The sequence below is a fragment of the Drosophila innubila genome, assembly GCF_004354385.1.
Source record: "Drosophila innubila isolate TH190305 chromosome 3L unlocalized genomic scaffold, UK_Dinn_1.0 0_D_3L, whole genome shotgun sequence".
In the NCBI taxonomy this organism is placed as follows: Eukaryota; Metazoa; Arthropoda; class Insecta; order Diptera; family Drosophilidae; genus Drosophila; species Drosophila innubila.
Genome location: NW_022995376.1, coordinates 17,539,932 through 17,567,308, shown reverse-complemented (window position 1 = coordinate 17,567,308; position 27,377 = coordinate 17,539,932). Strand labels below are relative to the sequence as shown.

Here is a 27,377-nt window from a genome sequence, read left to right as displayed (position 1 = left end):
GATGGGAATCTCTTGCCACAGCAGCCTACTCAACATGTACTTCTTCTGCCTTATTCCCATTCACTCCAGCTTCTTCTGCAGGATCCACACTATTTTTGTGCTTAGTCGGCTCATCTGCATTTTATGGTCCAAAAATATCATCATCATTTTTTCGCATTTTATTATGTTCTTCAATGGTTGAGTGTGCGTGTGTGTGTGTGTGTGTGGCACCATTCCAGCAGTGAAAACTTAGCAGCCTCATTTAGTATGCTTCATTTCATTATATAGCCCGTTTCGAGTCCCAGTCCCCTAACTTCCTCTGCCTGCCTATGACTACTTTAAAAATACAAAAAATAAAAAAAAAATGGAAAAAAATACTGTTAACTTTCGCTGCAACCGCAAGCATTTTGGGCCACATTTTGTGGGCAATCCTTCTGCCTGTTCCATGTTCCATGAGCCTGCGCCCCGACAAACGGTGCGAGAAATTGTCCTCTCGTCATTTTTCTTTTATTTTATTTTATTTTCTCTTTTTTTTTTGCTTTTGATGTCGCTTGCAATTTTTTTTTTTTTTTTGTCCTGCGTAGCAACTCCTTTGGGTGTCTCCACGACAGGCGCTGCTTGGAAGCCTGCCTTGCCTGTCTCACCATTTGGCTCCAGCTAAGCTTGTCTACAGCCTTCCGCCTCGTTGTGTGCCACCCCCCTCGCATCTCCACCATTTTGCCCCTTTCTACGCGCTGCGTCACTCATTTTTTTCTCGTAATTTTCATAAGCAGCCGTTAGACGTTGGATTTATGTTTTTAAACGCCTTTTAATATGCGAGAGGATCTTCGCGCGTCCCAGAACAGAACCGAACAGAACGGGAAAGAGGAACAGAATGGAGCAGAGACCAGAACACAAAGCTACTCGCAAATGCCGCGTAGCCATCGTTTCGTTGTCCTAGTCGCCGTCGTCCTTTCTACTTTCTCCTTGCTTCGCTCGTGACGTGGCGTGGCGCAAATCCACTGAGAATGCGTTTAAAAAAATATTATAATAATAACATTACGTAAATAATTGTTGGGTGCTGTCGTTGCCATTGCCGCTTCCACTGCCGCTGCCCCTGCCCCTGCCGGGAGTGTGGCAAGAGGGTGAGGGCTAACAAACGGCAGCAACACGCGCCTAAGGAATAGCAACGGAAATCAGCTGCGTGTTGATAAGCAAAGCGTAGCCAGAGCTCCTTCAAGGAGACACTAAGAAGGAGCTGCCTTCGGGTTGCTCTTGTTTTCTTCAAGGCTTTCACACTCACACATGTGTATGTGTGTGTGTGTGTGCGTGGGTGTAAATGTGAGTGTGTCGTTTTGGGTGCGTATTATGGTGTGCTTTTGCGGTTAGTCGTCGCATCGCAACAAATGTTTAATAAAGCCGCATTAAAAAATACCCTAGGACTCATGAAAAGATAAGCTGTTTACAAAAGGATTTCAATATTTGGTAAATTCTTAGACAGATTGTTAGACAGAATTCTAAGAATTGCCTTTACATTTGAAAGTTAACATTTTGAGCAGATTTATTAATCAGATTGGCATCTAGAAAGAATTGAGGTGTTTCTTTGTTTCCAAGCAATTTAACAAACAGCTCTTAGAACTGATTTGAAGAATATTAAATCTTCGATTAAGTTATTAATAAAGTTATATAAACCAGTTTGAATTTGTGACAGTTGTTAGTATAATGCTGCTTTAAAAGCACATTTAAACTTTGAACGAGTGATAATTTAAGCATTATTAATTAGCTTAGAATTAAAGGAGTTTTCTACTATCCTACTAGTGCCAAAACTTAAGTACATGTTAAGTAGATGTTACAATATTCGTACTTATAAAAGAAAAATAAATTTATTATTAAGTTTAAAATTCTTGATATTAGCATTTAATTTTTAAGAAGGTAAGTTTTCAGGATATTATTGTTAAAATTGAAAAAAAAATGCGGATAAAATGGTAAAGACCCAACACTAACAAATTTAAAGAAGCCTAAATATTTGATATAACTAAAAATTTTCCAGTACAGAAAACTCGGGAATTCCGTACTTCAAACGTCGCAACAAATAATTTTATCCCGCAATTCCAAGTTTTTTTTCTGTATGTATTTTATTATTTAAGCATCCTATATTTGACATCGTGATTCTCATAGCTAAAGTGATTCATTATGAAGTTGTTAGAGTGTTTTAAGAAAAAGTAGAATGAAAAAAAACTGAACACAGAGAGGCACATTTGTAACTCTGTCTAACCGAGCGCAGCGGCAAGCAGCGAAATGTGCGTGTGGCATTTAGTAGGCATTGGCAATGGAAGGAGATAAGGATACAGATACAGATACAGATAGAGATAGAGGTAGAGAGACAGTGGCAGCTAGAGGCCCAAAAGCACAGACACTCCCAGGCACACACATAAACAGTGAGACAGACACACACGCACACTCATTTCTGTCGAAATTTTGTTGTCATCATCACTTTGCAGGCAACGCAAAGATAGGGAAGGGGAGATGGAGTTGAAGCAACCGCCGCAGCCTGTCAGCCACAAAGTTATCTGCCTGCCACTTTTTTCGTAATGTTTTCTGGCTGCTCTTCATGTTGTATTTGTTGTTGTTGTCATCTTCCGTTTTTAATTTCATCTGCCATTTACTGCTACTTATGACACATCCTTTTGGCCCCCACCCCCAATATATAGCTTCCTTCTTTCCTACAACAATTTTTCAACCATTCGACTACAGTTTTTCGCCATTTTTTTTTTCATTTTTCATTTTTTTTTATTTGTAATATTTTTGTGGGTACTTACCTTGGGATGTGCACGTCGCGGAAAAGCTACTTTCGGGTCCACCTGCAGCGGCGAAAAGAGAAAGAGATAGTTGTGAGTGTAAGTGAGATGGTGTATGCGTAGTGAGGAAATCGTATGCTTAATGTCATTTAAATGAAAAAGCATTTCGAGCAACTCTTCATATTAATAGCCCAGCATAAATCTTGCATAAGCCTGCATTGCGCATTAAGCGGGAATTACCGCTAGGAATAAGGGTGGGGTAGGGTGTGCTCGACTTGAAGCTGAGTACGCACGAATTAACGCGTAACAAATTGCTCGACCAGCGGACAGACAGAGAAGGAGTCGCCTCCTTCTCTCTCCCTCTTTTTCGCTCTCTCTCTCTCTCTCGTCTTTGCTCAATAAGCAGCGTCATTAAAAATAATTAAAAATCATAAAAATTCAATTTTAAGTGCTTGGCTTGCTTCATTTTGGCTTCCTCTTTCTCTGTCACTCTCTTTCTCTTTCACACATACAACGAGTGACAGCACGTCTTGACAGCTAACGGTAAACCTCAAGTGGATTGAAGTGTTGGCAAAACGGGGATGGGGGGGAAGGAAAGCAGTACGATTGCTTTGGGGTTTTCCGAGCTAAATCTTTTCTGAAGTGACTTTGTGCTGCATTTAGTTGCAAGTGCGGGTAACTTAAGCCAATGCCGCAAATAAAATGGCAAATAAAATGAAGAGATATTGGCAAAGATAGATGCGGCTAGTGAGAGCATAGAAAGCGGGCGGGTGTTGGTAAAGGGACAATGGGAAAGGAACAACTGGGGAAAAACCAACGCAATATCCTCTGGCGATAATAATTCGCACAAAAATTGTCACAGGATTGAAACAGCAGCAAATGCTGACAGGACGGCAGTTTGCCGTGTTGATTTCCTGTGTGCAGCACGAAAAACAACAGCAACAACAACAACAAAAGAACAACAACAGCAACAACAACGAAAACCTCGAACGTCATGGGCCAGCCGCCTGGCGGGAAATTGATTTTTAGATTAAAATTAAAACTAATCAGCGCTGAGTGGCAAACGCCGACGTCGCTGCCGCAGTCGCTGCCGCAGTCGCTGTCGACGCATCGACTTTTCGGAAAATACATCAGGACGAAAAAGCGTAACGAAATGAAATGAAATGAAATGAATTCGCATCGTTTTCAGTTTTGCAGTTCTGTGTTGTGCAGCCAAACGGAAACACGAAACACTGCACGAGTGAGCCACATAGACAGCGGCACACACACATGTGTGTGTGTGTGTGTGTGTGTATCAAATGCAGTTTGTTAAAAAAATGATATATAAATGATGGCTGCGCATTTTATTTACAGTTGGCCAGCTGTATTTGTGTATGGCCAGCAAAAGAATGACCAACAAACAGAGTCAGACACTCAGTCAGACTGACAGACAAACAGACAGAAGGTCAGACACTCCCACAAATAGTTAAATAGATAGATAGATAGATATGTACAACACATGGACAAGCTGCAGCTAATTAAGCTAATGCCAGCCAATGCGGCGTATGCGTAATGCCAACCAACTGCCCACACGACTGACTGGCAGTCTTCAATACTCTATTTTTTATTTCAAACTGCACAGCTAATCAAACTGAATTCATCAACGATAAGAGCCATTCCCCTTCCCCTGCCACACGCTTCATATTGACATGCGTTTGTTGCATTTTGAGCAAAAATTTGTTGAGCTGATTTCAGATTTGGTGTTGGCATTGATTTTGGCTTATTGATGCACTTAGCTAAGCTGCAGTTTTGCGGAAATTGTGGTGAAGTTTTCTAAAGAAGTCTTATTTAGATTGATTTTTCTTTATATTCAGATGTATTCCATTAATTTTCAAAAAATTGCTGTAGAATAACAGTGCTTCTGCAAATTCTTAGAACATTATTAATTTATAGAAGTAGTGACTTCAAACAATTAAAATTTTAATAAAGTCAATTAAATACAGTAAAGCACCAATAACTTTAAGCTTCTATAGCTCACAGCAAATTAAATTGCAGTTGATTCAAAAATAAAAACTTAATAAAAGTCCGCCTTCACAATTCAAATATTGCAAATTGCAATTTACAATGAACGATTATTTGCAAGCTTTGATTTTTCTGAAAAATATCACATTTTTATAGCAAAGCATTTATAAAGAAAGATACTTTGTGAAAGCTGATTACAAAGAAAAAAAGATTGAATATTACAACAACTTTTAAAAACTTTTGCTGGGGAATTTATTAAGGAGATGAATCAGAGTTTTAATTTTACTAAGGTACGTAATGTTCGGTAAATATAATAATTATGTAATAAAACATATGAAAGTTTAATTGCACACACATAAAAATATTCATTATATCTATATTTTTAAAATTAGAGATTAATCATGCTAAAGGTTGTAAAACGTAAAAAATAACTAAGCCTAGTAGCTAATTTGATGGCCAAGCACCTGCCGAAAAAATACCCCCATTTTCTACCCCTACCACCTAAAATAACATATCACGTAATTAAAAATTGTTTGACTTTAACAGAAATCTCTCGTTGTCAGAGGCATCAACTGACAGGTCATTTTTTTTATTTTGTTGCCACTTTTTTGGCATTTGTTTGTTGTATTTTTGGTAATTCGTTGTTGTTGTTGCTGCTGTTGCAGCTGTTTTTCTTTTTTAACTGCTCTGATTTGGCTGTTTTTGTTAGTTGCCTGTCATTGCTTTGAGTTTCTAATTGCTGTCAATAGACAACGAGGCGAGACGAGATGAGACGAGACGAGACGAAAGGCAATTTATGAAGGCTTTGTGCAAATATTTTGCATAGCTGGTGAAGTTTTTTGTTTGCCAACGTTTCAGGTGAGGATTTGACTTGCCATCCGCGTTATTTTTGCTGGCCATGTTTCAGGTGTGTGTGTGTTTGAGTGTATGTATAGTAATATTACCTTTTTGCCATCCAGCTCATGTGTGCCTTGGGTGAGTACCTTATCTACGCTATTTGGATCGCTGAATGTGACAAAGCCAAAGCCTCTGCAAAGAGAAAGAAAGAGCAAGAGTGACAGTGAGAGCGATAGAGATATAGATATAGATATATGTAGATAGAGATAGAGAAAGATGTATGGATTTAGCTAGAAGAGATGCATGTAAATATCAACATGGTTCGACAAGTTGCTTAAATATTTGATGAGAAGCCAGTAAAAACCTGAATCAGTCACCGTCGGAATCGGAGTAGGAGTCGGAGTCGGAGTCGGAGTCAAAGTCTCTGCCTCAAACTGTAACTGTAGCTGTGTGGCACGTGCGGCAATTAGAAGCTCAAATTACATCAAAATATTGGCTAGCAAGTCGACTAGCTTAACTTTGTCGACTTGTCTACCCATTTACCCAATTGCCACGGTTCGAACGAGCCGTCTCTCTCGCTAATGGCCAACCTGACAGACGCTTACAAGCCATTACACACACAAGCACACATACACATACACACACAGAGAGTGAGTGTGAGTGAGAGAGAGAGTTACAGGCACACACACGTAAGCTATGCGTTTCAGTTGCTCCCGTGTCGTGTTGTGATAAACTTATTCTTGTTAAATATTTAATTAAAATGCTTATTATCTCGCACTGCATTTTAATGAGTCTCCCATGCCCATGGAACAAGCAGCATTGAGCACAGCCAGCACACGGGTAGAGAGACAGAGAAAGAGGCAGAACCTTAAACCAGACAGCCAAAGACAACAAACCAGCTCTAGAGATTTTGGATCTCTCTCACTCTCTCTCTCTCGCTGCCTATCTCCCTCTCCAGCTCACTCTCCCTCTCTCTCTCTCTCTGTCTGTTTCTGTGTGTGTGCACGTTTATGTTTATTTGAGTTTTGCCACTTGGCAGCGACGCTTAACGATGCGCCAGGCGTTGCTGCTGCTTCAGACTCCGGACTCCCGACTCCGCTCCTGAACTTCTTCTTTGCCAGACGCCAGAGTCGGGCTACGTATTTGTCTTGCTCTTTTAGGCGCTTCACATGCATACACATATAGATATACACAACAAATATATATACGAGTTTTATCCAATCCGGGGCAATAACAACAACAACAACAACAACGGGAGAAGCAAACCGCAAGCACAGACAGTAATTAACGATGATTCTATTGCAATTGTGGCGATTGTTACGGTTTTGATTATACTCCACACACTTGCCACACTTGCCACTTGCCTCCGAATGTATCCGATGGGGCAGCTACAGCAGCTCTTTGTCCACTTTGGCTTTTTATTGCAGCAACTTTATACACAAATTGCTATGCAATGGCAACAATAACAATGAAAGCTTGTTGCAAATTTATAAAAACAATTTGCATATGGAAAAGGTTGCCACACAATCGGATTGCAGTGCATCTAAGCTTAAGCTAGACAAACAGGGGAAGTACGAGATGGAGAGGGCGAGAGAGAGAGAGAGAGAGAGAGATAGAGACTTGAAACAGAAACAGTTCTCGGCACCGCCTGGCACATATTAAATAAACATTTCAGCCGTATTTATAGACGAGCAATTTGTGCAATGCAATTCGAAAAAGAGGCCTACGCTATTAATATTGATTTAAAAAGGGGGTGGTCTTTGCAGGACGAACGGGGCTAGTGGTGGTTCCTCCTCAGGTCCTTCGACAGGGGAGGGCGTGTCTACGTTCAAGTGGGTCACACAAAATTGCAAAACGCAAAGTGACACAAAGTTGAAGTCAGGAGACTGCTGCAAATGCCTGCACTTCTATATGGAGAGACAATCTTTCTCCGCCCCCTCTCTCTGCTTCTCTGTTGCTCTCTCGCTCTGTCTCAAAGTGAAAAGCCACAAATTTAAAAGGCAAAACTCAAAAATAATGTGTCTCCTGTGTGCAATTTACTCACAAATTCAGATTCAATTTATGCAACTTGAGGCAAGGAAAGCAGCGCACCAGAAAACCCAGCGAAACCCAGCAGACAGGATCCGGATAACAACAGAATAGGAACGTGTGTGTCTCTGCATGTGTATGTGTGTGTGTGTGCATGTTGTGCACAATAAAAAGCAAAACAACTATAAATATATATGCAACGCTGACTTTAGCATACCCTGCAGCAGATTTTCCACAAAACATTTCACACTTGTTGCAAGTAAAATAAGTAAAACTGCAGCACAAGTAGTTTTATTTATTCCAAGATATAATAGCAACAGTTTCACTCAAGAAAATATTTTTTATCGAAACCAAAATGAAATAATTAACACCTTGACATATTCCCCAAAATGTTCTTTTTTTATTTTGAGTCAAGTCCTCTACTTTTAAAAAATCTCCCTGAAAACTTGACTATAAAATAATTTTTTTTTTTAAAGACATTTTTTACAAGAGAATTTAAACAAACTTTCTGTTTATTTTGTAATTTATTTACTTGAAATATTTTTAATATTGCATGAATCTCAAAAAATAGTTTAATTTCTTAATTTTTAGAATTTTGCGAAAGCTGTATAAATGGAGTTATTAAATAATAATAAGTATTCTTTCTGTTGCTGAAATTTGGCAACCAATGGCCTTTAGTATCAAAGTGTCTGTTGAGAAATTTAATTAGTTTTAAAATAAAATAAAAAGGATAAAAAGAATTACTTTTTAAATAAATGTATTTATTGAAAAGCATAATACAAATTAATTATTATTACAGAAATTTGCATTAGTTTGAAATAATAACCAGAATAGTTAAGATTAGTTTACTTTACTTGTTTTCAAGAGATATTTATAGTTTATATACCCCGAACTGTACTGTCATTATGATAAGCCAGTGTCATTGGCGCTTAAAACAGTTTTTTGAGCTTTTAAGCTACTTAATTACGTTTTTATTCAATGCGAGACACCCCTTTAACTTTGATACTTAGGGTATGCCACAACAAACAAAGACATGCAGACTGGAGGATCTAGAAACATGCAGTCTGAGTCTGAACTGGGTAGGTGGAAGGGTAATGGAAGTGGGCGGCTGCAAGGGAAGCTACAGAGACTGGAAGTAGGTTGGGTTTGGTTGAGTTTGGTTGGGTTTGGTTTGTAGTTGTTGCTGTTGCTGTTGCTGTTGCTGTTGTTGGTTCGTTGGATTGTTGCTTGTTGAATTTTATAAAGCCGTTTCAGAATGCTAATGAGCGCACGCACAAGCTGCCAAGGTAAGCAGGCAGCAGTTGGATGTATATACATATATACAATTGGAGGCTGGGGGCGTGGCAATCATGTAACACACACGCCGCAAACACGTACGAAGACCAGAGCTTGTAGCCAGCTATGAGGCAGCCTCAAGAGTCGCCGCAGTGTGTTGCAAGGCAACATAAAAGTCTTATTTGAATTGCCATGCAGAGCTTGAGAAAGTTTACCAGTCGCAGGATCTGCTTCCTTGTTGCTGTTACCAGTTGTTGTCTATGCTCTTGTTGTAGTTGTTGTTGTTGTTGTAGTTGTAGTTGTTGCTATTGCTGGCTTACGCACAATTTAGCAAAACAACTTGCATGTATTTAGCCTATGGGTTGCTTCGTTGATTTCCCTTTACTCTGCTTCCCCCATTGTCGTCTTCGCCTTCCTCTTTCATTCTCCAACCAGAGGCTGTAAGCAATCCAGAGCAATTTGAGAATGTGTGCGTGTGTGCAGTTAAGTTGGCCGCTTGCTTCTGTGGCTGGCAGGCTGGCTTGCGTCTTGGATTACCGTAAATAATCTAACTAAATGAGTTAGCAAACGGTCAAAGTTCAGTTGAGGTGTTGCCAAAAGGCGTCCTGTCTGCCCGTGTAAATGCTGCCAACTACATAACGCCAGCAGCATCAACAACTACAACTACAAAAACCCATGCGATAAGGAAGAACCAGCTCTCCACATCCATATAAAGGCAGATACTCACATTGTTAATGCAACCATATTTGAGTGGAACATATGTACTCACATCTATGCACGAGTTGGTCCACTAAACATGTGAATGTGCACACTGTTTTACTGCGCTTAGTAAGCAAATTTAGTACACAGTCTCTGGATTATCCCAAGTGTCCCAAAGGACTCTTAAGGATGAGCTGATTGTCCGTCTTTTCCTTAGATAAGCAAAAAGGGAGAAGTCATAGCTTTAAAGAGGTAGTTTCTTAGCCTTAAAGGCATCCGAAAAACAGAAAATTAATTAAGCTAAGATTTTGCTGGAAACTGTCATAAAAATATATTGTTAGCTCAAATAATTAGATTCAAAAATTCATTTGTTCATTTGTTGTAAAATAATAAGATGAAAACGAAACAATACGAAACAATTTGTAATTGTTTTAAAATGACAATCCCAACTGCAATTTATGATAATCAGAAATCATAATATACTAGAAATTTAATAATAATTCAAATATCATAATGAGTAAATAAAAATAAAATATAACTATTCTAACTAAAATCTGAAAATTCTTTTGAGCAAATATTTACTTTGATTTAAAATAATAACTATACTAAAATTCATAAAAATAACTATTAAACTAGCATAATTAGCTGATAAAAAGCAAATCATCTTTGTATAGTATATAAAAACTGACCTAAGCCAACTGCAACTGATGGGAATCGCGCAGAGAGGCGACAAATTGCGCAAACTTTGACGCGTAGTACAACACTGTTATGTAGTACGTACAATGTACTGTTTATTGTCGCCATTTGTAGCAGCAGTCGCCCTGTCAAGGCTGCAAGGAGAACATTAATGGCAGCCGCAAGTCATGCCCTCAACCTTAACTGTAAGTTGGATGCTTTTCGAATGGCTGGCAAAGTAGCTGACGGCTAACAAAACTTTCAATCCACTGAGAGAAAAGCAGTCGAAACGGCATCACGACGACTGGCGGCAGGTGGAGAGAGCAAGGGAGGGAGCTTGATAGGGCGAAGAGGGAGGCGAGCAAAACAACGCATATTCAAATGACTTTTTCGTGTAAAAATTCAGAACAAAACAAAAGCGCCTGAACAATTGCAAAGGAATGCAACTTAGCAGAGAAAGAGAGAGAGAGAGAAGGGAAGAGAGAGAGAGAGAGTGGCAAGGCAGGCTGGACTGGCACTTCTAAGCTTTGGCTACAGTCAACGTCAATCCCGACGAGCGCACTAACAAGCACTTGCAACTGCCTCGACAGGCCCAAGACGACGCTACGGAGGCGACTCTTGGCGACGATGCTTTTGTGGTGCTTCCTACCGTGTTTTGTTTTGTTTCGTTTTTTTTTTTTTTTTTTTAGCAGCTCTCTTGGCTCTCCCCCAGTCTCTGGTAGTTGTCGTGTAAAGTGGGGCCGCGTGCATGAAACTTTCACAAGTGGCTTCCTGCCTTGGTCCTGTCCTCGCACTTTATAAGCCTATGCCCGTCGCCCACGCTCACGCCCACGCCCATTTTGCACGTTTTTATGCCTTTGTCTTGTTTCGTTGTCGTTTGTATCGTTGCTGTCGCCGTGTCGTTGTGTCGCTGTGTCGTTTTCGTTGTCGTTTTCCTGGGCACCAAAATGCATCCTTGAACACGCACACTTAACTGGGCCTGCGTGAGTGCCAAGCTGCTCTGGCAGTTGAGCTACTCAAAAGCAAAAGCCCAGGTCCCCTCCTGCTGCCAGAAGACATTCAGCAAGTCGAGTAACCGCCTCCAAGTCTCGTCGTTCCTTTCTTGAGACCCAAATACGAACACGACCCCAGTTCTACTTTCCTTCCTCCCTCTCCCTCTCCCTCTCCCTCTCTCCTGTTGTTGGTGCTGTGCGTGCCCTTGCTTTGATATGAACGAACGAGTGTTGGCCACATCCTTCAGCCTTTCTTCCATCTTTCTTGCTTTCTTTCTAGACTGGCTATCTATGCGGGTCGTCGGTAATTTGATTAATCCAGCGAAAAAGTAAGGCAAACCGGGCATTGGTTTTACTTGTAAGGGGTTTTTCCTACTATTACGTACGACGCTTTCTGGCTAAATATTTAAATGGCCCGGCCATTATGAAAATTTATCGATTTAGTGACAGTTTAAGGACACACATTATGGCGCCCATTTGTTATGTTTTTATGGTTCGTATGCCTGCTGCTAATGTCAATTTTGAGTGTTGCCTTCTTTTGTGACGCGGCGCAGACATTAAATTCTCTTTCGGTCAGCCCTCGTTCCCTCTGCTAACTGCGACAAGGGGGTAGGAGTGGGAGATGGGGCACATCATTTAGTTGGCCCCCGACGAAAAGGTAACTTTATTTTATAATTCATTTTATTATTATTATTATGTAAAAGTGCTGCGGCAAAGCAATTACAATGGAGTGAGAGCTCGTAAAAAAAAATAACAAGTAACAGGCACTAAAATAAGTAGCAGCTTGGCTAACAAATACCCTGCAGTCACTTTGTCAAAAGAAATGCATTTTAAATAGAAAATGTAACGTTTTTTATATTGCTGCTTAAGATGAAATAAATTTGGCTTTAAGTTTATGAGCTGGAGTTAAAGTCTTGATGAAATGTATTAAAGGGACTTAGCTGAAGATCAAATAGAAATGACTTGAATGATATTTGCTGTTCAGATATTTTTTTAGATAATTATATAATATTATTATTTTAATCTAAATTAATAGAATTGTTTTCGCATAAAGCTCTTAAAAATCAAAACAGTTTTTTTAAATCTGTAATAAAGCATCTGCATCAGTATCTTAATTTATTTTTCTATTTAGGCACACACACATATCATGTGTACCCGTTGGCAAAGGGCATAAAAATGAAATCGCTGGGCATACGAGTATTTTATTTTTGGGGCTTTTCTTTTGCAAAATTCTGGTGGAGAAGAGGGCCAGAAATACAAACATAAAATGCGCATAAAAACGCGCAGAAAGCGCATGAAATAATCAACAGTAACAACAATGGTGGGAGCTGATGATGGCCAGGGGGTGACCAGAGGGAGAGGAGGAAAGGGAGATATGAGGTTGCTATTGCTGATGCTGTGTTGTTGCTGTTGCTGATGCTGTGTTGTTGCCAGTACATGCACACACGAGTTGACAACATCCGAGTGTGCGACTGACATCTCAACAACAACGTCAGACAGAAGGCAGGAGGGGAATAGGAGGATAACAGGAGGCATCAGGAGGCAGGTCCTAATGGTCTTTGGCTTCGTTTGTTGCTGCTGTGCGGCTGACTGATGTTTGCCACAGCCAACGCCATAATTAATGATGAAAAATTGCTACACACACTCGCACACACAGCCGCACACACACTTGGTCACAAAACATATGCAGTTGAGTTGCGCTAAGGCTTGGGGTAAAAGAAAAAAGCAGAGAATATAAGTATAAAGCCATTTGGTATTGTGCTGCAAATTAACATGAAAAGGGCAAAGCATCGATGCCAAAACAGCCGTCGACCAGCTCGTCGAGTGGTCAAGTGTTAGCCGTGCCATCAGCGGGCTCAGGAACAGGGCTGAAACGGGAACGGGGACAGAGGGGTGAAGGTCAACTCTGGCTGCTGTTTTGGGGCCGCATGACAAACACAAGTGAGCCACTAAAGCGTCGTGCCTGAGTAAAGAGTCGGGGAGAAGGCGATTAAATTGAGTTAATTATGGCCACGTTTTTGGATTGCTGTGGTAATAAGTGTGATGAGTGATTTGATGCTGACAGAAGGACAGCTGGGAGTGCCAAAGGCTTCGTTCTGATGAGAGTCAGAAACTTATTGCGCCTGTATACAAAGCTCATAAATAATATTAAAGTGGTTTGCTGTGAAGCGAAAGTGAGGGTATAAATTAATCCTACTCCCTTGCTTCGCTTTCACCTTCTCCTTTTCCGGCTTCTAATGACAGCAATTCTCTCTCTCTCTCTCTCTCTCTCTCTCTGGCCTTTTAAGTAATCAAAAGCAGTTTCTGATAAACGAAATACCGCAAGCCAATGTAAATGTAGACAATACAATAGTGAGCATACAATTATGCTCAAATATGCATCTCTGGCATGCGATTACTGGAGTCAAAATCATTTGCAAATGTTTAATTGTAAAGCCATTAGACAAGCATGGCAAAGCAGTTTGCATTCCCCAACTTAGTTCTTAAGGCAAAAGTGTCTTTGATACTAACTGAAAGTGCTACTTAAATTAGAGACTATTTATGAATTTTATTAAATATCTGAAAGAAATTCATTTGTATGTAGTATATGCAGCATTAACACTAATAATAATATTACTATATTAATTAATATTAGTGATTGATATTTTAATCACATTCAAAGTTAAATGATTAAATGTGGAAAATGTATATAAATATGTTTTACAATATAGAATATATAAATAAATATGTTTCATTATATTATATTAATTTATATTAGTGATTGATATTATAATCACATTCAAATGTAAATGATTAAATGTGGAAAATGTATATAAATATGTTTTACAATATAGAATATATAAATTAATATTAGTGATTAATATTTTAATCACATTCAAATGTAAATGATTGAATGTGGAAAATGTATATACATATGTTTTACAATATAGAATATATAAATTAATATGTTTCACATACAGGATACTTTCCAAAAGTATGTTTCTATTTTTATTTGTCGATTCTACTGGCTAAACAATAGTTTTTTTCTATTAAAAACCATTTCAAGACGACCATATTTCCCCCTCGCAGCATCTTAAGCTCTCTAAACTGACGGATAAATGGACAAGTCAATATTACAATATCGATTCGATTTTTTGTAGGTAACGGCGACCCTATAAAGTATATGCTGTACAATGTACAGTGTACATACATTTACATAGGTCTACTTGAAACGATTTGGTACAATTTTTATGTTTACAGGGTATAATAAAATACTATGAATGTTTATAGATTGTAAACAGTTAATGGTTTTAAAAGTGTTTCGTCCTGTTGTATTCTATTCGCTATTCGACACAACACTTCTTATCTAAGACCCATTAAATTTATTGCGCGAGCAGAGCATTCATTGTGCACCAAATGTGATTCTGAGTTATTTCGCAAGTCTCGATACAGATCCAGGTAAATTTATATGTATACTACATACATATAAAGCATTCGCTGAGCGTCCAGCAAATAAAATAAATAAAATTTGGCGCGTGTAAGAAAAGAAAAAAGCAAACAAAAACATGAAAAGTGAGAAATTAGTTGGTTAAGCCGCAAGTTAGATACGCTAACTATTAAATAATAGGAAAATAAAATGTTATGTTAATAAGTTTAGGCAAAAATATATTTAATATATTTTTAAATGAATTTTCTAAGTTTTGCTTCATTAGGTGGCCTGCAAATTTTTTGTTAACTTGTTTCTTAATTCTCAACAATAATTTGGCTTTGTCCAAACTTTGACATAATAATATTAACACTTTCTGCACAGTGTACATTTTTTTGTCTGACATTAATTTGTTTGCACTTAGTTTTCTATTTGAAAACTTTTGGTAGTCACTGTGCGATGTTGCAAGCTGCATGACAAATGTTATGTGGCATGCTGCCCTTCGGCAAGGGCATAAAAGCATTAACAAGAGAAAGAAAAATTTAACTTAATTGCCATGCACAAAAATGCGTGAGGTAACACGCCCCTTCCACCTCCCCCACACATACACACCTCTTTTTTATGCTGGCAGCTATAAAGGGGTGTTATTGTTATTGTTGTTGCTGCCATTGCTGTTGGTGTTGGTGTTGTTGTTGGTATTGGTGTTGCTGTTGTTGCCGCCAGCGTATTTGTGGGCTTGCTTGTGGTTGCTTTGCAAGCAAAGAAGAAGGAGAGTGGGAGGGTTGGAGAGGGGGGAAGAGGGGAAGGAACTGAGTCTGGGTCTGACTCTGTGTTCTGTGTTTGGCGTGCGTGCGCCGTGCGATATAATTTATGTTTCAATAACTTTCGAAACTCATTGAAAAGTCGCTTATGTTTGCTTCAATGGTGGCAGGCAGGCAACAACAACAAGAACAACAACACAAACAACAACAATGCGCATGAGAAGAATGTTAAAAGTACAACAATAAATTGTTTGGATTTACTTATGTTGCTTATGGTGGGAGCAGCAAATGGTGGGGAAAGCGGGGAAATGGGGGAGGGGGCACGGGTCCCCTCGTTCTCTGTCGCGTTTCCACCAGCTGCCATTTGCCATTTTACTCAATTTTTATTGTTGTTGCACTTCAGCGACCCGCTTTGTCTCTCTACAGCAAAAAAAAAAAAAAAAAAAGAAAACTCGCTTAAGTTGTGAAAACTTTTGCTATTTTTTTGTTCACAATTTTCCTCAGTTCTACAACCCGCAATCCCCTCTTTTATCTAATGTTGTGCTGAATGTGTTTTGTTTGCCATTTGCTTTGCTGTTGCTTCTTGTTGTTGCTGCTGTTGCTGTTGTTGCTGCTGTTTCTGTTCTATTTTCATATTGTGCTTTTAAAATTTATTTGCAAGTTTTCTAATTTGTACTTCACTCCATTTTATTGTAATATACAATCTCATTTGCAACGAAAGTACGAGTACGAAGTGCTGCCATATCTGTAGCATGTATCTCAATCTATCTGACGTTGTATCTCTAAACAACAGCAACAGGCAGAAAAGAGTGTGGGAGAACGGGAAAAAGTGTCGCCTAGTTGTATGCAATGCTTTCTTTTGCCAGCAGCGGTAAAATGTCTGCCCTGGTGCGCATATTTATTAACCGCACTGTTGACTCTCGCTGCGGCAACAGCAACAGCAATAGCAACAACTTTGTGTGCAGCTTGTTGCTGTTACTTCAACGGTTGCTGCCGCTTTCAGTTTGAATTTTGTTGTCGCACCTTTTCAGGAATTCTGTTTACATTTATTACTTTGCGCAAGTTTAAGTGAAAAATTTCCATAAACATTCTTTTAAGCGACATAAAGTTTTTATTAAATTTTGCTAGAAATCCCTGACACGATGATATCAGCAGCGACATCAACAACAACGACAACGAAAACGACAACGACAACGGCAACGACGATGGCAACAAATAGAGCTGCGGAATTTACAACTACACAGGGCCTTAGATTTTAACCCCCCGTTTTCCACAACTTTCCTTCGTCCTTCGCTTTGCTTGCGTTGTCCTTGTTGCTGTTAAGACAGCAGCCAATGGCGTTGTCTGTTGAATCAGTGGAGTTGCCACAGTACGTTACTCTTACAGTTGCCGCTGCACGCAGTTCATAAAAATTTTGCCAGCCAACGTGACATGCACAAAGGCAAAAGGACACATGGCAGGAGTCGTAGTCGTAGTCGTAATCGTAGTCGTAGCGCAAAGCTGCAGAGAATGTGGCATAAACTTTCGCAACAAACGGGGAGCTTGTTAACCTGAGCCCCGTGTGTAAATGTCGAGCAGCTGCAGCACTCTACCCCCCCCTCCTCCCCTCAGGACATTAGACGAAATTCAATTAAAACAAGGATATTTTTCGCTCTGGCATACCTTTACCTTCCCCTACCGCCCGAAACAGTTCTTAAACAACAATGAAGAGAAAAATGCGCTTAACTTTTACACGCGCTTCGTTTAGCGTTCTGTTGACATCGCGCATACGCCGCGTGTGCTGCCATAAAACGCTTAATTTGAGTGGCAGACAGGGGGATAGGTATATAGGTATAGGAGAGGGAGAAAGCACATATGTACATATATCATAAAGCAGCGCTAGTTTATAAGCTGTCAGTGCCGTAGCTGATGTCCGCTCGTTGCGATTATCACAGCTCAAATTCAATTGCAATTGACTCATTAAATGCCGCTCATTATTCATATTGTCCGCAAAAACCAGCTAATTTACGTTAAGCATTTTTGAATAAGGTCAAAGGCGGACCAGGGGTCAGGTGGCACCGGAAGGGGCAGGAGACAGGGGCAGAGTTTGTGCAGTCAACCAAAAGCTGATCGAAACCGCAGCAAATGACAAACGATGCGAAAACACACAATACACAACAAGTAAAAAAGAGAACGAGACAAGGAAAGAGAGAGAGAGAGAGAGAAAGCGACACAATGGGAACAGCATAAATACATATCTACATATATCATGTGGAATCAGGCAATGTAAAAAGTTATAAGCAAAACACAAAAAAAAAACAGAAAATCAATGAAAATGAAAACCAATTAGCGGTTAACCAAACTGTTCAAATTTGGAAATGGATGCAGCCGCGCATGGCTATAAACAACAACAAAGACAACAAGAGCAGGTTTTTGGAAAGGAGTTAAAAGAGCAATATAGCTAACAGGGGTCAACAACAACGGAGTCTCTGTTTCTGTGTGTGTGTGTGTGTTTGTGTGTGTAAGAGTTGGAAAAGGTAAAAGAGGTGACCGAGATTTACCAGAATAATAATCAAAGTGCGGTCAACAGCCACTGCCAGAGTAAAGCGCAGGGTATATGATTTTAAATTGAATATTTGTCAAAAAAAAATAATATATATAAATATAATATGAGGGTCAAAATAAGGTGGAAAGTAGGGAAACCTTTAAAATAGACAATCAATCTATTTACTTTAAATGTTTTCCCAAGTGGCACTAACTTCATTATTGATATGTTCGGATTTAAAACATAAATTTATTACAAAAATGTATATACCAATCAACACCCATAATTAATATTGCAAATATTGATTGTTACTTTTGTGAATCCATTATTAAAATACATATTTGTAAACACAAAAAAAACACAGCATACTTTCCAACTGAATTTTTAGTAATGAGATTGGTTTTCAGCCAAAAATTTTCTTAATTTTTTAACATTTTATTTATAAAACATTTCGCATTATATTTAATCTATTTTGCTTACTAGAAAAGCAATTTTTGTAAATAGACGATATGTTTTAAAGAATATTTAATTATAGATATTTTTATCAGTTTGCCATTTAATTGCAGTTAAAATGAAGTTTAATTTTTCGCTTAATTACAAAAAATGTTATTTTTATTTTATATATTTATTTTTTGAGCTTACCTGGATCTGCGAGTCGTGGGATCCTTCATAACCATTGCCTCAGAGATATCGCCATAGCGGCCAAAATAATCACGTAAGCTCTCTGCAAGAATATAAAAGAACAAGAACAAAGAAAGTATGTGAATAAGAGAGTGTGGTAAACTTTTGATAAATAATCAATAAGAAGTTTATGAAATGTCAGGGAGCAGTCATCAAAAAATGTTTGTCCGGCGAAAGTTACTAATTTTGGTTACGGTCTTCATAAAAATGCGCTTTCGGATTGCCGCAATAAATAAATGACGTCCTCTGTTACACAAACCTTATTCAGTTTCCCTTGCCACAAAGTCAAACCCAACTCCAAACCCAATTGCTGGACATTATTCACATGCACACGCTTCAAGGCTCAACTGGAAAAAAGGAAAAAGGCAAAAAAAAAATACAACAAATTCAACCAGAAATGCTCATTCCATGCCGCCTCTTTGGCACTTGTAGAGAGACTCTTCCTGCAACCACTGCTGACGGGGGGGCAGGGGAGAGGGGTTCGGAGGACCTGGGGTGGATGCTGGGGCACGGCAGCTGTTGTCTGCGGTTTTGTGAGCTAATCTGGCAGCCAGTAAGCGCGCACTTCAGTGGCACGTACGCACACAAACGCAAAACTGAAGTTATTTCAACAAAATTGCCAGACAAACAGCGAGAGTCACAGCCGGGAATGGGAGTTGGGATGGTGGGATGGGAGGGGAGGGAAGGGGAGGGGATGTTGATGGGCCTGGTTACCAGTTTGGCTGCGATTTAATGCAGCAAAAAGCCGATAAAGTCATCTCAACCAAATGCCGGCAAAGAAACCCTAATCCAGTCCAGCAGCAGCAGCAGTCGCGTCATAAATTCAAACTACAATAAAAATTCAATAAAACAAACGATTTTTTGCCACCAACACACTTACACACACACACACACGCACGCACAGCAGCAGTGGCAGCAGTGGCAGCAACAGCAACTAGTTGCGCTTGTGGCAGCACCAATGATTGTGTGTGTGTGTGTGTGGTTTTTTGTGGCATGAAGTGGGTGCATGCAACGCGAAACAAGTCGGGAATGCGTCGCGTGATTTACATAAGTATGCACAATAATTATGAACAATAAAAAACAATTTGTTTGCTTATGACAGTTTCGGTGCCATAAATAACAGCAGCAACTGGCGCGCTGCATAGCCGTGGCATGCCACGAAGGGGCAGATGCCGCTGTAGAGGCAGAGAAGGGTCTCTGAAAGTGCCTTTGATACTGATGTCCTGTGCGCTGGTGTCCTGACTATGCGTGTGTGGCATGTAAATTGATGGCACACACAGCGCAGGTGTTTCCTCCCGTATGCAAGTGTGTGTGTGTGTGTGTGTGCCTCCCCATGTTGCATGCTACACTTTAAGTTTTAATGGGGCGGCTCGCTCGACATTTGAAATTGAATGACCTGCCAATTAGCTGCAGGTGTACAACATTTCAAAAACTTTGCAATTTCTATGAGTTTTGTTTGATGGTGCCAAACGTTGGCCAAAGTAGCTAAAAGTTAAACACCCTTTCCAGTTTAGAGCGATTTATAGAGTGAGTGTTAGTTCAGTGAAGAGTATTAAACACACTTTCTGAAAGGTTTGGTAACAAATATGTGGACAGATTTTAGCTGGGCTTAAAAGTAGTTCAGGTCTTAAGCAATCAAGGAAGTTGCCTGGGAATTGATTTCACTTGAAAGTATAGATTTTAAATTATTAACCAATCAAAAAAAATTGATTTATGTAAAGTTGAGGATTTAAAAGTAATTTAAGCTCGATTTAGAAATATTAATTGAAGTAAAATATATAAGTTAGATTTATTTATATTAATCCGATTCTCATATATGCCAACTCTCAGTTTAGTTGAAAACTAATTTAAACTATATCCATTTAAAGCACACATATTTTCAAATGGAGTATACCTATACAAACAGAGTGTCTATACCAAATAAAGAATACTAATCCTAACTTAATTAAAAACGTATTCCTGGCAATCGGCACTTGTGCATGCACTTTAGATAATTCCACTTTAGATATTCAACTCATTTTTTTTCTCTATTTCGAGCTGTGCAAACCTTCTTCAAACATATGTCATTTTACTCGTTGTCCTCTCTTGTCTCTTTTGCCCCCTCACGCATGGCTTTGGCTGAAGCGAAATGAAATCCGTGTATCCTTTTTGTCAACTCCTTCTCTCTTTTGCTTTCCCATTTTCTCTCGTTCTCTGTGTGCGCTGCTCATAACTCAATCAACTGCCCGAAATTAACTGTCCGTCAACCTTTCATTTACCTTTCTAACCCACTTTGTCGCCACGGCTGCCGTTCGTCGCTTTTTGTTATAGTTGTTGTTGTTGCTGTTGTTTTAGCAATTGCAATGCACACTATTCGTTTCATAGAGACGACAACCATTTCGCATATCCAAATACCTTTCCGCCCAATTAACCATTTCACATTTCTCACAGTGCATGTTAGCTATGCAACTATTCCCATTCCTCCCCTCTCCACCGTTTTAATACTCTTGCAGAGGGTATTATAATTTGGTCATGCAACTTGTAACGTCTGTTTCTATGCTGCGAAACTGGCTACAGATAACTATATAATGATGACTACACCATATAGCTGTCATCAAAAGAAATTATTCATTTAAGCAAAATTTTTTTGAGTATGAATTCAGGATAGTATTGTTATATCAAGACAATAAGCGGATAAAATAACAACTTCTTAACATAAATAATATAAGAATACAAAGATGCCTAAATTCCCCGAAAATCCAAAAAATTTGAGAAGAGCACAGTAAAAAATCATGTTTAAATCAAGTATTTTTTACTTGACTGAAAAAAGTACGGTTCTATCGTAGTTATGACACAGCATTAGATTGATTTTATTCCGAAATTCCGGGATATTTTTTTTCTGTGTAGAAGCGATTGATCGAAATCGGCCTTCATTATAAAATATTTGTTGTTTCTTGAGATATTAAACCATATTGTCATTTATATCATTATCAAATTGAACTTAAATCGTACTACTTAATTATATAGCTTAATGATCAAGCGAAAATTGAATACAGAGCTCTGTGAGGGCATGATTTCTTCGTTGTGCTGCAGATAGCCTTTCTGTCTTGTGCCACCTACTGTTCCCTGCCCCCTTTTGTGTCCTGTTTAAGCACTTGGCGTATTCCGTGCATCGCTTTGTTCGCTGTCGGAGCCACTGCGACGCTCATTTTTGAGTGACAGCTGCAAAGTTTGTTTTGCATTTCATATTTGCGCGTTTTCTGTCCCTCTCACTCTCTCTGTCTCTCGCTTCGTATCTATGTGTGTGTGTGTGTGTGTGTGCTCGGCGACAACTGTCACTTGACCGGCTGTCAGCGGTACCCTCCCCCACCCGCCTGAGCCAATAGAGAAGCTAGCAAACAAAATAAATGCGCACATGCATAAAGTGTAAATGCGAATAAAAGCACAGAAAATAAAAATGAAAATAAAAAAAACAAAAGAAGAATGAAAAAAAAGTGGACAACAAATTAAAACGCGGCAAAATAAAATTAAAATTTATTTGCTACAGTAACAACAACAAAAATACAAAATAAAATATGAGAGGGGATGGCAAAAGAGAGAGAGAGAGAGAGAGAGAGAGAGAGAGATGTGAAAGGGGGATAAAGCGAGGGACAGTGCAGTGAGAGAATGAAAGAGAGTGGCAACAACGACAACAAAATATATTGTTGTAACGAAGGCAGAAGCCAAACTTGGATTTAATTAAAATGTTTACCACAGTCATTTCATTTTCATAGCCAACAAACATAAATTTTGAAACGCACAGCCACAACAATAACAACAACAGCAACAGGAGCAACAACAAAACAACAGAAACAACAACAACAACGAGAGTGTTGTGAACCACAAAACGAAACAGCTGCAAGAAAATGCCCCAAAAAACCATTAAACTTGGCCCAACACACACACACACTCGAACACCCAAACACACACACACACACACACTCTCATACGCTCATATACTACCTTTCATATAGAGCGAACTTAACTCAATTCGGCCAATTTTGATTGTTGCAATTCGTAAGCAAATTTCTTCAATTTGCTTCATAACAAAAATAAAATGAATTTGCAGGTAATTAGTTCAAGCAGCTACCACAAAAACACACACACACACACACACACGCGCGCACACGCACACATGCTTAATGTCAGCATTTATACGAAATCCATTTAGTAAAATTATTTATAAGAAAAGTCATCTCTACCCCCTTAGGCAAAACTCAAATCCGAAATCCGTTTGCGGTTGCAGGCATATTAACCCCTTAACGTTTGCCACACTTTGCCCCCACCACTCACACTAATACACACACACACACACACACGCACATACAATCAGCCACAACCCCCACATGGTTGTGTGTGTCAAAAGCACAATGCTGAAACCATAAATTTATGTGCTTTCTATTGTTTTTGCCAAAGAAAGCGGAAGTTGTGTGTTTTCTGTGGCTCAGCAACAACAACAACAAGCACAAAAAACTACACAAAACAACATACAAAAGAGAGAGAGAGAGAGAGAGAGAAGGAGTAAAAGCGTAAGAGCTAGAGAGAAAAAGGTGTGCGCTAAGGGATTTCAATCAATTGTGAACCGAGCCAAAAACAGCAACAAAAACTAAAGCTCAGCTTGTTTTGTTTGAAAACGCAAATTGCTATTTTGTCTGCACACACACAGGGAGATAGAGAGAGATAGAGATTAAAGAGAGAAAGAGAGAGAGAGAGAGAGGGAGATAACGAGGGTGAGGGGAGAGACCTGCTTTGACTGGTGTAACACATCCCGTGCCGTGTGGCATCATTTTTCATGCGCTCCAACAACTTTTGACAAAGGTCGGTCAAGCAAGTCTTAAAAACTTTGCGACAAGACAACGCACGTTTCATCTCCAGTTTGTTCCTCCCCCATTCCACCTCTCACACTCCTGGCCTGTATGCCATCTGCATCTGCGTCTCTTGGCCAGAAGCAGCTTTCGCTTAGTGAATTACGTCGACTTTAAGGGGTTAAAGTTCAGGCCGTAGTGCTACCGGGTAACAGTTGTCGCTCTTGGCTCTTGGCCCTAAGCCGTAAATAATAATATTTAGACAAAGGCCTCCACAAAAGCGTAAACTGTCAACTTTGCCGCACTGACGTTTTGATGCCCTAAATCCATTAAGAAATTTGTTGAAAGTTATCACTTGATAAAGTTCTTTATCTAAAGTCACATCAAAAGAACTCCACTTTAATTGATAATGCTTTTATTTCTTTTATTACATATATATATATATTAAATGGCACATATTGGTACTAAAAAATGATTTTATTTTGCCAAATTGAACTTTTGTGCATTTCAGTGTAAAAAGATTTTTTTCTGTTCTATCTAAAACGAAACTTTTCGATAGTCTGTGTTCCCCAAAGGATTTAACGTAATTTATAGACCCCCTTGGTATTATAATACCATCGAATTGGTGAAGTGATTGCTGTCAACCTTTCCAGCAGGAATTTACAAGATATTTATTAAATAAAACAGATTTCAAATTTTATTTTTAGAGCATAAATGTTGATTAAAGAGTGTGGGTTGCCACTCATAACATTGACACTCTCGATAGCATGTGATTTAAAGTATTAATGAGAATGCTGATATAATGCTAAAAAAAAATAATAAATTATAAAAAAAAAAGAAAAAAAATTTTATAATAATGGTTTAATATATTTCGAATTTTTAATTTATTTATTTTATTCCTTCAGTTATTAGTTTAAACATTATTAATCTTATTTTTATATTTTATTATTTTAAATTAAACAAAATTTTTTATCTTAAAATTGAAGTTCACATTAAATTAATAAACATAACTGAGACTGTTTTGTCCTATAAATAATTCCATAACTAAGTCGCAGGCGCCTTATAAAGACTCCCAAAACACTTCTACTAAAATGGCAGCAAAAAAGCAAACCTTAAAAGTTGTTTACATGCGTCAAAAAATTCATTTTATTTTCTCTATTTTTGGCCTTTCACCTGCAAAAATGAATGGAAGAAAGTTGAGCTGAGAAAATTTGCCTAAGTTAGCGCGATTTATGGATAGAAAAGTCATAAACTTATGGATTGCCTTGACTTATGTAGCACTTACGATAATTGCATTGAATGAGAATCGCAAAGAAAGGCGAAAGACGCGTAGGCAACTTTGCATAATTTATGTGAGCGCCGTTCAAAGTTGAAACGACGCACAAATTAAAATCAACGCACAAAATGATTGATGAATGGCCCCTCGACGAAAGAAGTAGGGGAATTTGGGCAGAATTTGGCAGAAAGAGGGAGAGAAATTGGAAATGTGGCCCTTTGTTTGGGCCAAGTCATTTAAATAGTTTATACAGAAATTGGAGACAGAAGGCTGGTTGCTGGCTCTCCGATAACCGATAGTGGGAGCTTCAAAACAATGGGACCCACAAATACATTCATACATTCATACATCTATACTTATGTACATGTATAAATAGGACAAGGTAAACTGGCAAAACCAAATAGAATGTCAAAAATCAAAGTCCAAGCTAAAGTGCTTGCGAAAACAAAAGCTAAAGAAGTCGCTGCACAAAACAAAAGGCGGCCAAAACTTTAGGACAAAAGCAAAGCAAAGCAAAGCAGGGAAAGAAAAGTAAACTTTGCGTCAAGTGAGCGGAGCGAAGAGAGTTCTGCTTATCTACCAAATACCCCAGAGCCCAGACACCAAAGACCCCACTGGACCAAAACCGTACCGAGACTTGGATGTGGACTTGGACTTGGACTTAAACTTGGACGCATCAAAAGCATGCTAATGTCCAGCTCTGTTCGCAACGCCCAACAACGCCTAAAGATTGTATGAAGTATGCCGGATGATGGAGGGGATGATGGAGTAGAAGAGGAAGACGCTGAAGATACGAATTGGAGGCGAGCCGAGAAGTCAAGCACGAAAAAAGGGTCAAGAAATGAAAGCTTAGAGAGCTTGAGAGCTCTGATATGCGAATCAATTGATTTTGAGCCGTAACCAGAGAAATGGAAAAACCATTGAGTATGTAGAGAAAGAGAGAAAGAGAGAGGGGGATCGCGGGTCGTTCTCATCGAAGGGTAGCGGAAAATGCAAAGTTTGTTTTTGCGAATGCAGTCGAACGGAATAAATTTTTCGCAGCGCAGGTAAATCGTCGTGGAAATCACTGAAGGCAAATTAAAAAGTAACTGACAAAGACTGAGTGAGTGAGAGACAGATGGAAAGAGAGGGGAATCACAAAGTAAACCGAACTCAAGTCAGCTATGTAGCAGATATCAAACTGTATGTCCTGGCAACTGGAGGACAGTCAAGTCAATCGGTAAACGGAATAAGGTAAAAGCGAACAAAAGGGTCAAGCGTTGTAAAAGGAAATGGAAAGGGTCAGGCAGTGTGGGGGGAGGGGTTGACTGTGGTGTCAATAAACCAAAAATGCGACGCACAGTCGTATGAAAGCGCCTTTTGTGTTTTATCATCATAAGGTGGATTGCGTAAAAGGGGGCGTGGCGTATTGCGTATATACATATATATATATGTGTGCGTGCTGAACCTGAGCAATCGTGAACGCTTCTAAGGATTTCCTTATAAATTATTGTGAATTTATGCGAATCATTTCCAGTCGGATTGCGCCCAGCCGGGCAACTCTTAGCAGCGCCAAAGCCGCCATGGATTTTAACTTTATAATTGAATCCATTACTTAAGGAACGTGCAGAAGGCAGAAGGCGGCTTGCCAAGATTTCGATGTATTAAAGTGTTGGCAGGCACCAGGCTAAAAAGGGGAGCTCCCCCCTACTTCTCCGCAATACAACAACAACAACATTTTCAGCACTGATTGCAAGGAGGGGAGCTTCGTGAATTAAGTTTTTGGTTTGTTGGCTACACAAAAACCTCGAAATAAGTTTTAATTACGGGCATATGATGGTGGCCGATAATACGACGAGAAAGCCAAAAGTTTGCAGCCAAGGCAACCGGCGTCGACGGCGGCGTCGGCAGCGGCGGTAGAGACGGCGGTAGAGACGGCGAAGGCGGAGGCGGCATCGAAGCCGTTGACTGACTGAAAAATTCTATTATAATTAATAGCAGAAAATTATGAAATTAATGCAAGACACACACACACACACACACACACCCGCACACCCACACATACAGACAACCGCACACACCAAAATTGGATTCATTAAAAATGAAGTAGGTTTTCCACGAGCCAAAGGCTTATCCCAAACAAATTAGAAATGCTGCAGAAAATGCACAAGGGGCAAACGGGGGTTAACCCGTAACGTTAAGCAACGAAGGGTTCATAGAATTGAGTTAACAATGGTAATAATAATGTGATATATAAAACCCCCAAAAGTTGAGAAAAAGAGTTGAAACGCTAAGCATAATGGATTAAAAACTGATTTCACTCGAAACACAATAATCAGCGATTGCAGCGAAAGAAATTAAATTAACTTGACGGAAATTTAATGAAATGAGCTGGAGTTATGGGCGTAATAAGGTCTATATATAGATACTTATAAAGAATCGGCTGTTCTATGAATTATTCAATCAAAGTTCGTTTAGAATTTTGAACAACAACCATATAGTTCTTTAAAGACACAAGTTGTTTCGATTTTATGCGATGACATTTTAAGAACAGTAAGAAAATATCGGTAAGTTGAATTTCTCGAATTTCTATTATATTTTGCTTAAACTTTTCTACTCATTAAAGAGTTTTAATTAATATTCTAAACTTTAGAATCTAAAGTA

The 27,377-nt window shown here is 39.1% G+C and overlaps 1 protein-coding gene across 5 annotated transcripts in view; it reads right to left on the bottom strand.

Moving 5' to 3' along the window:
* LOC117788439 (RNA-binding protein Musashi homolog Rbp6) overlaps positions 1-27,377 on the bottom strand; it is a 184,831-nt gene that overhangs the window by 100,687 nt on the left and 56,767 nt on the right. For all 5 annotated transcript variants that reach the window (XM_034627212.1, XM_034627211.1, XM_034627213.1 and 2 more), the window contains 3 exons: positions 18,597-18,678; positions 5,702-5,786; positions 2,778-2,819 (listed from right to left, as the gene is read on the bottom strand). In XM_034627212.1, coding sequence (XP_034483103.1) covers positions 2,778-2,819; positions 5,702-5,786; positions 18,597-18,678 — 209 coding nt within the window. The remainder of the gene's footprint in view (positions 1-2,777; positions 2,820-5,701; positions 5,787-18,596; positions 18,679-27,377) is intronic.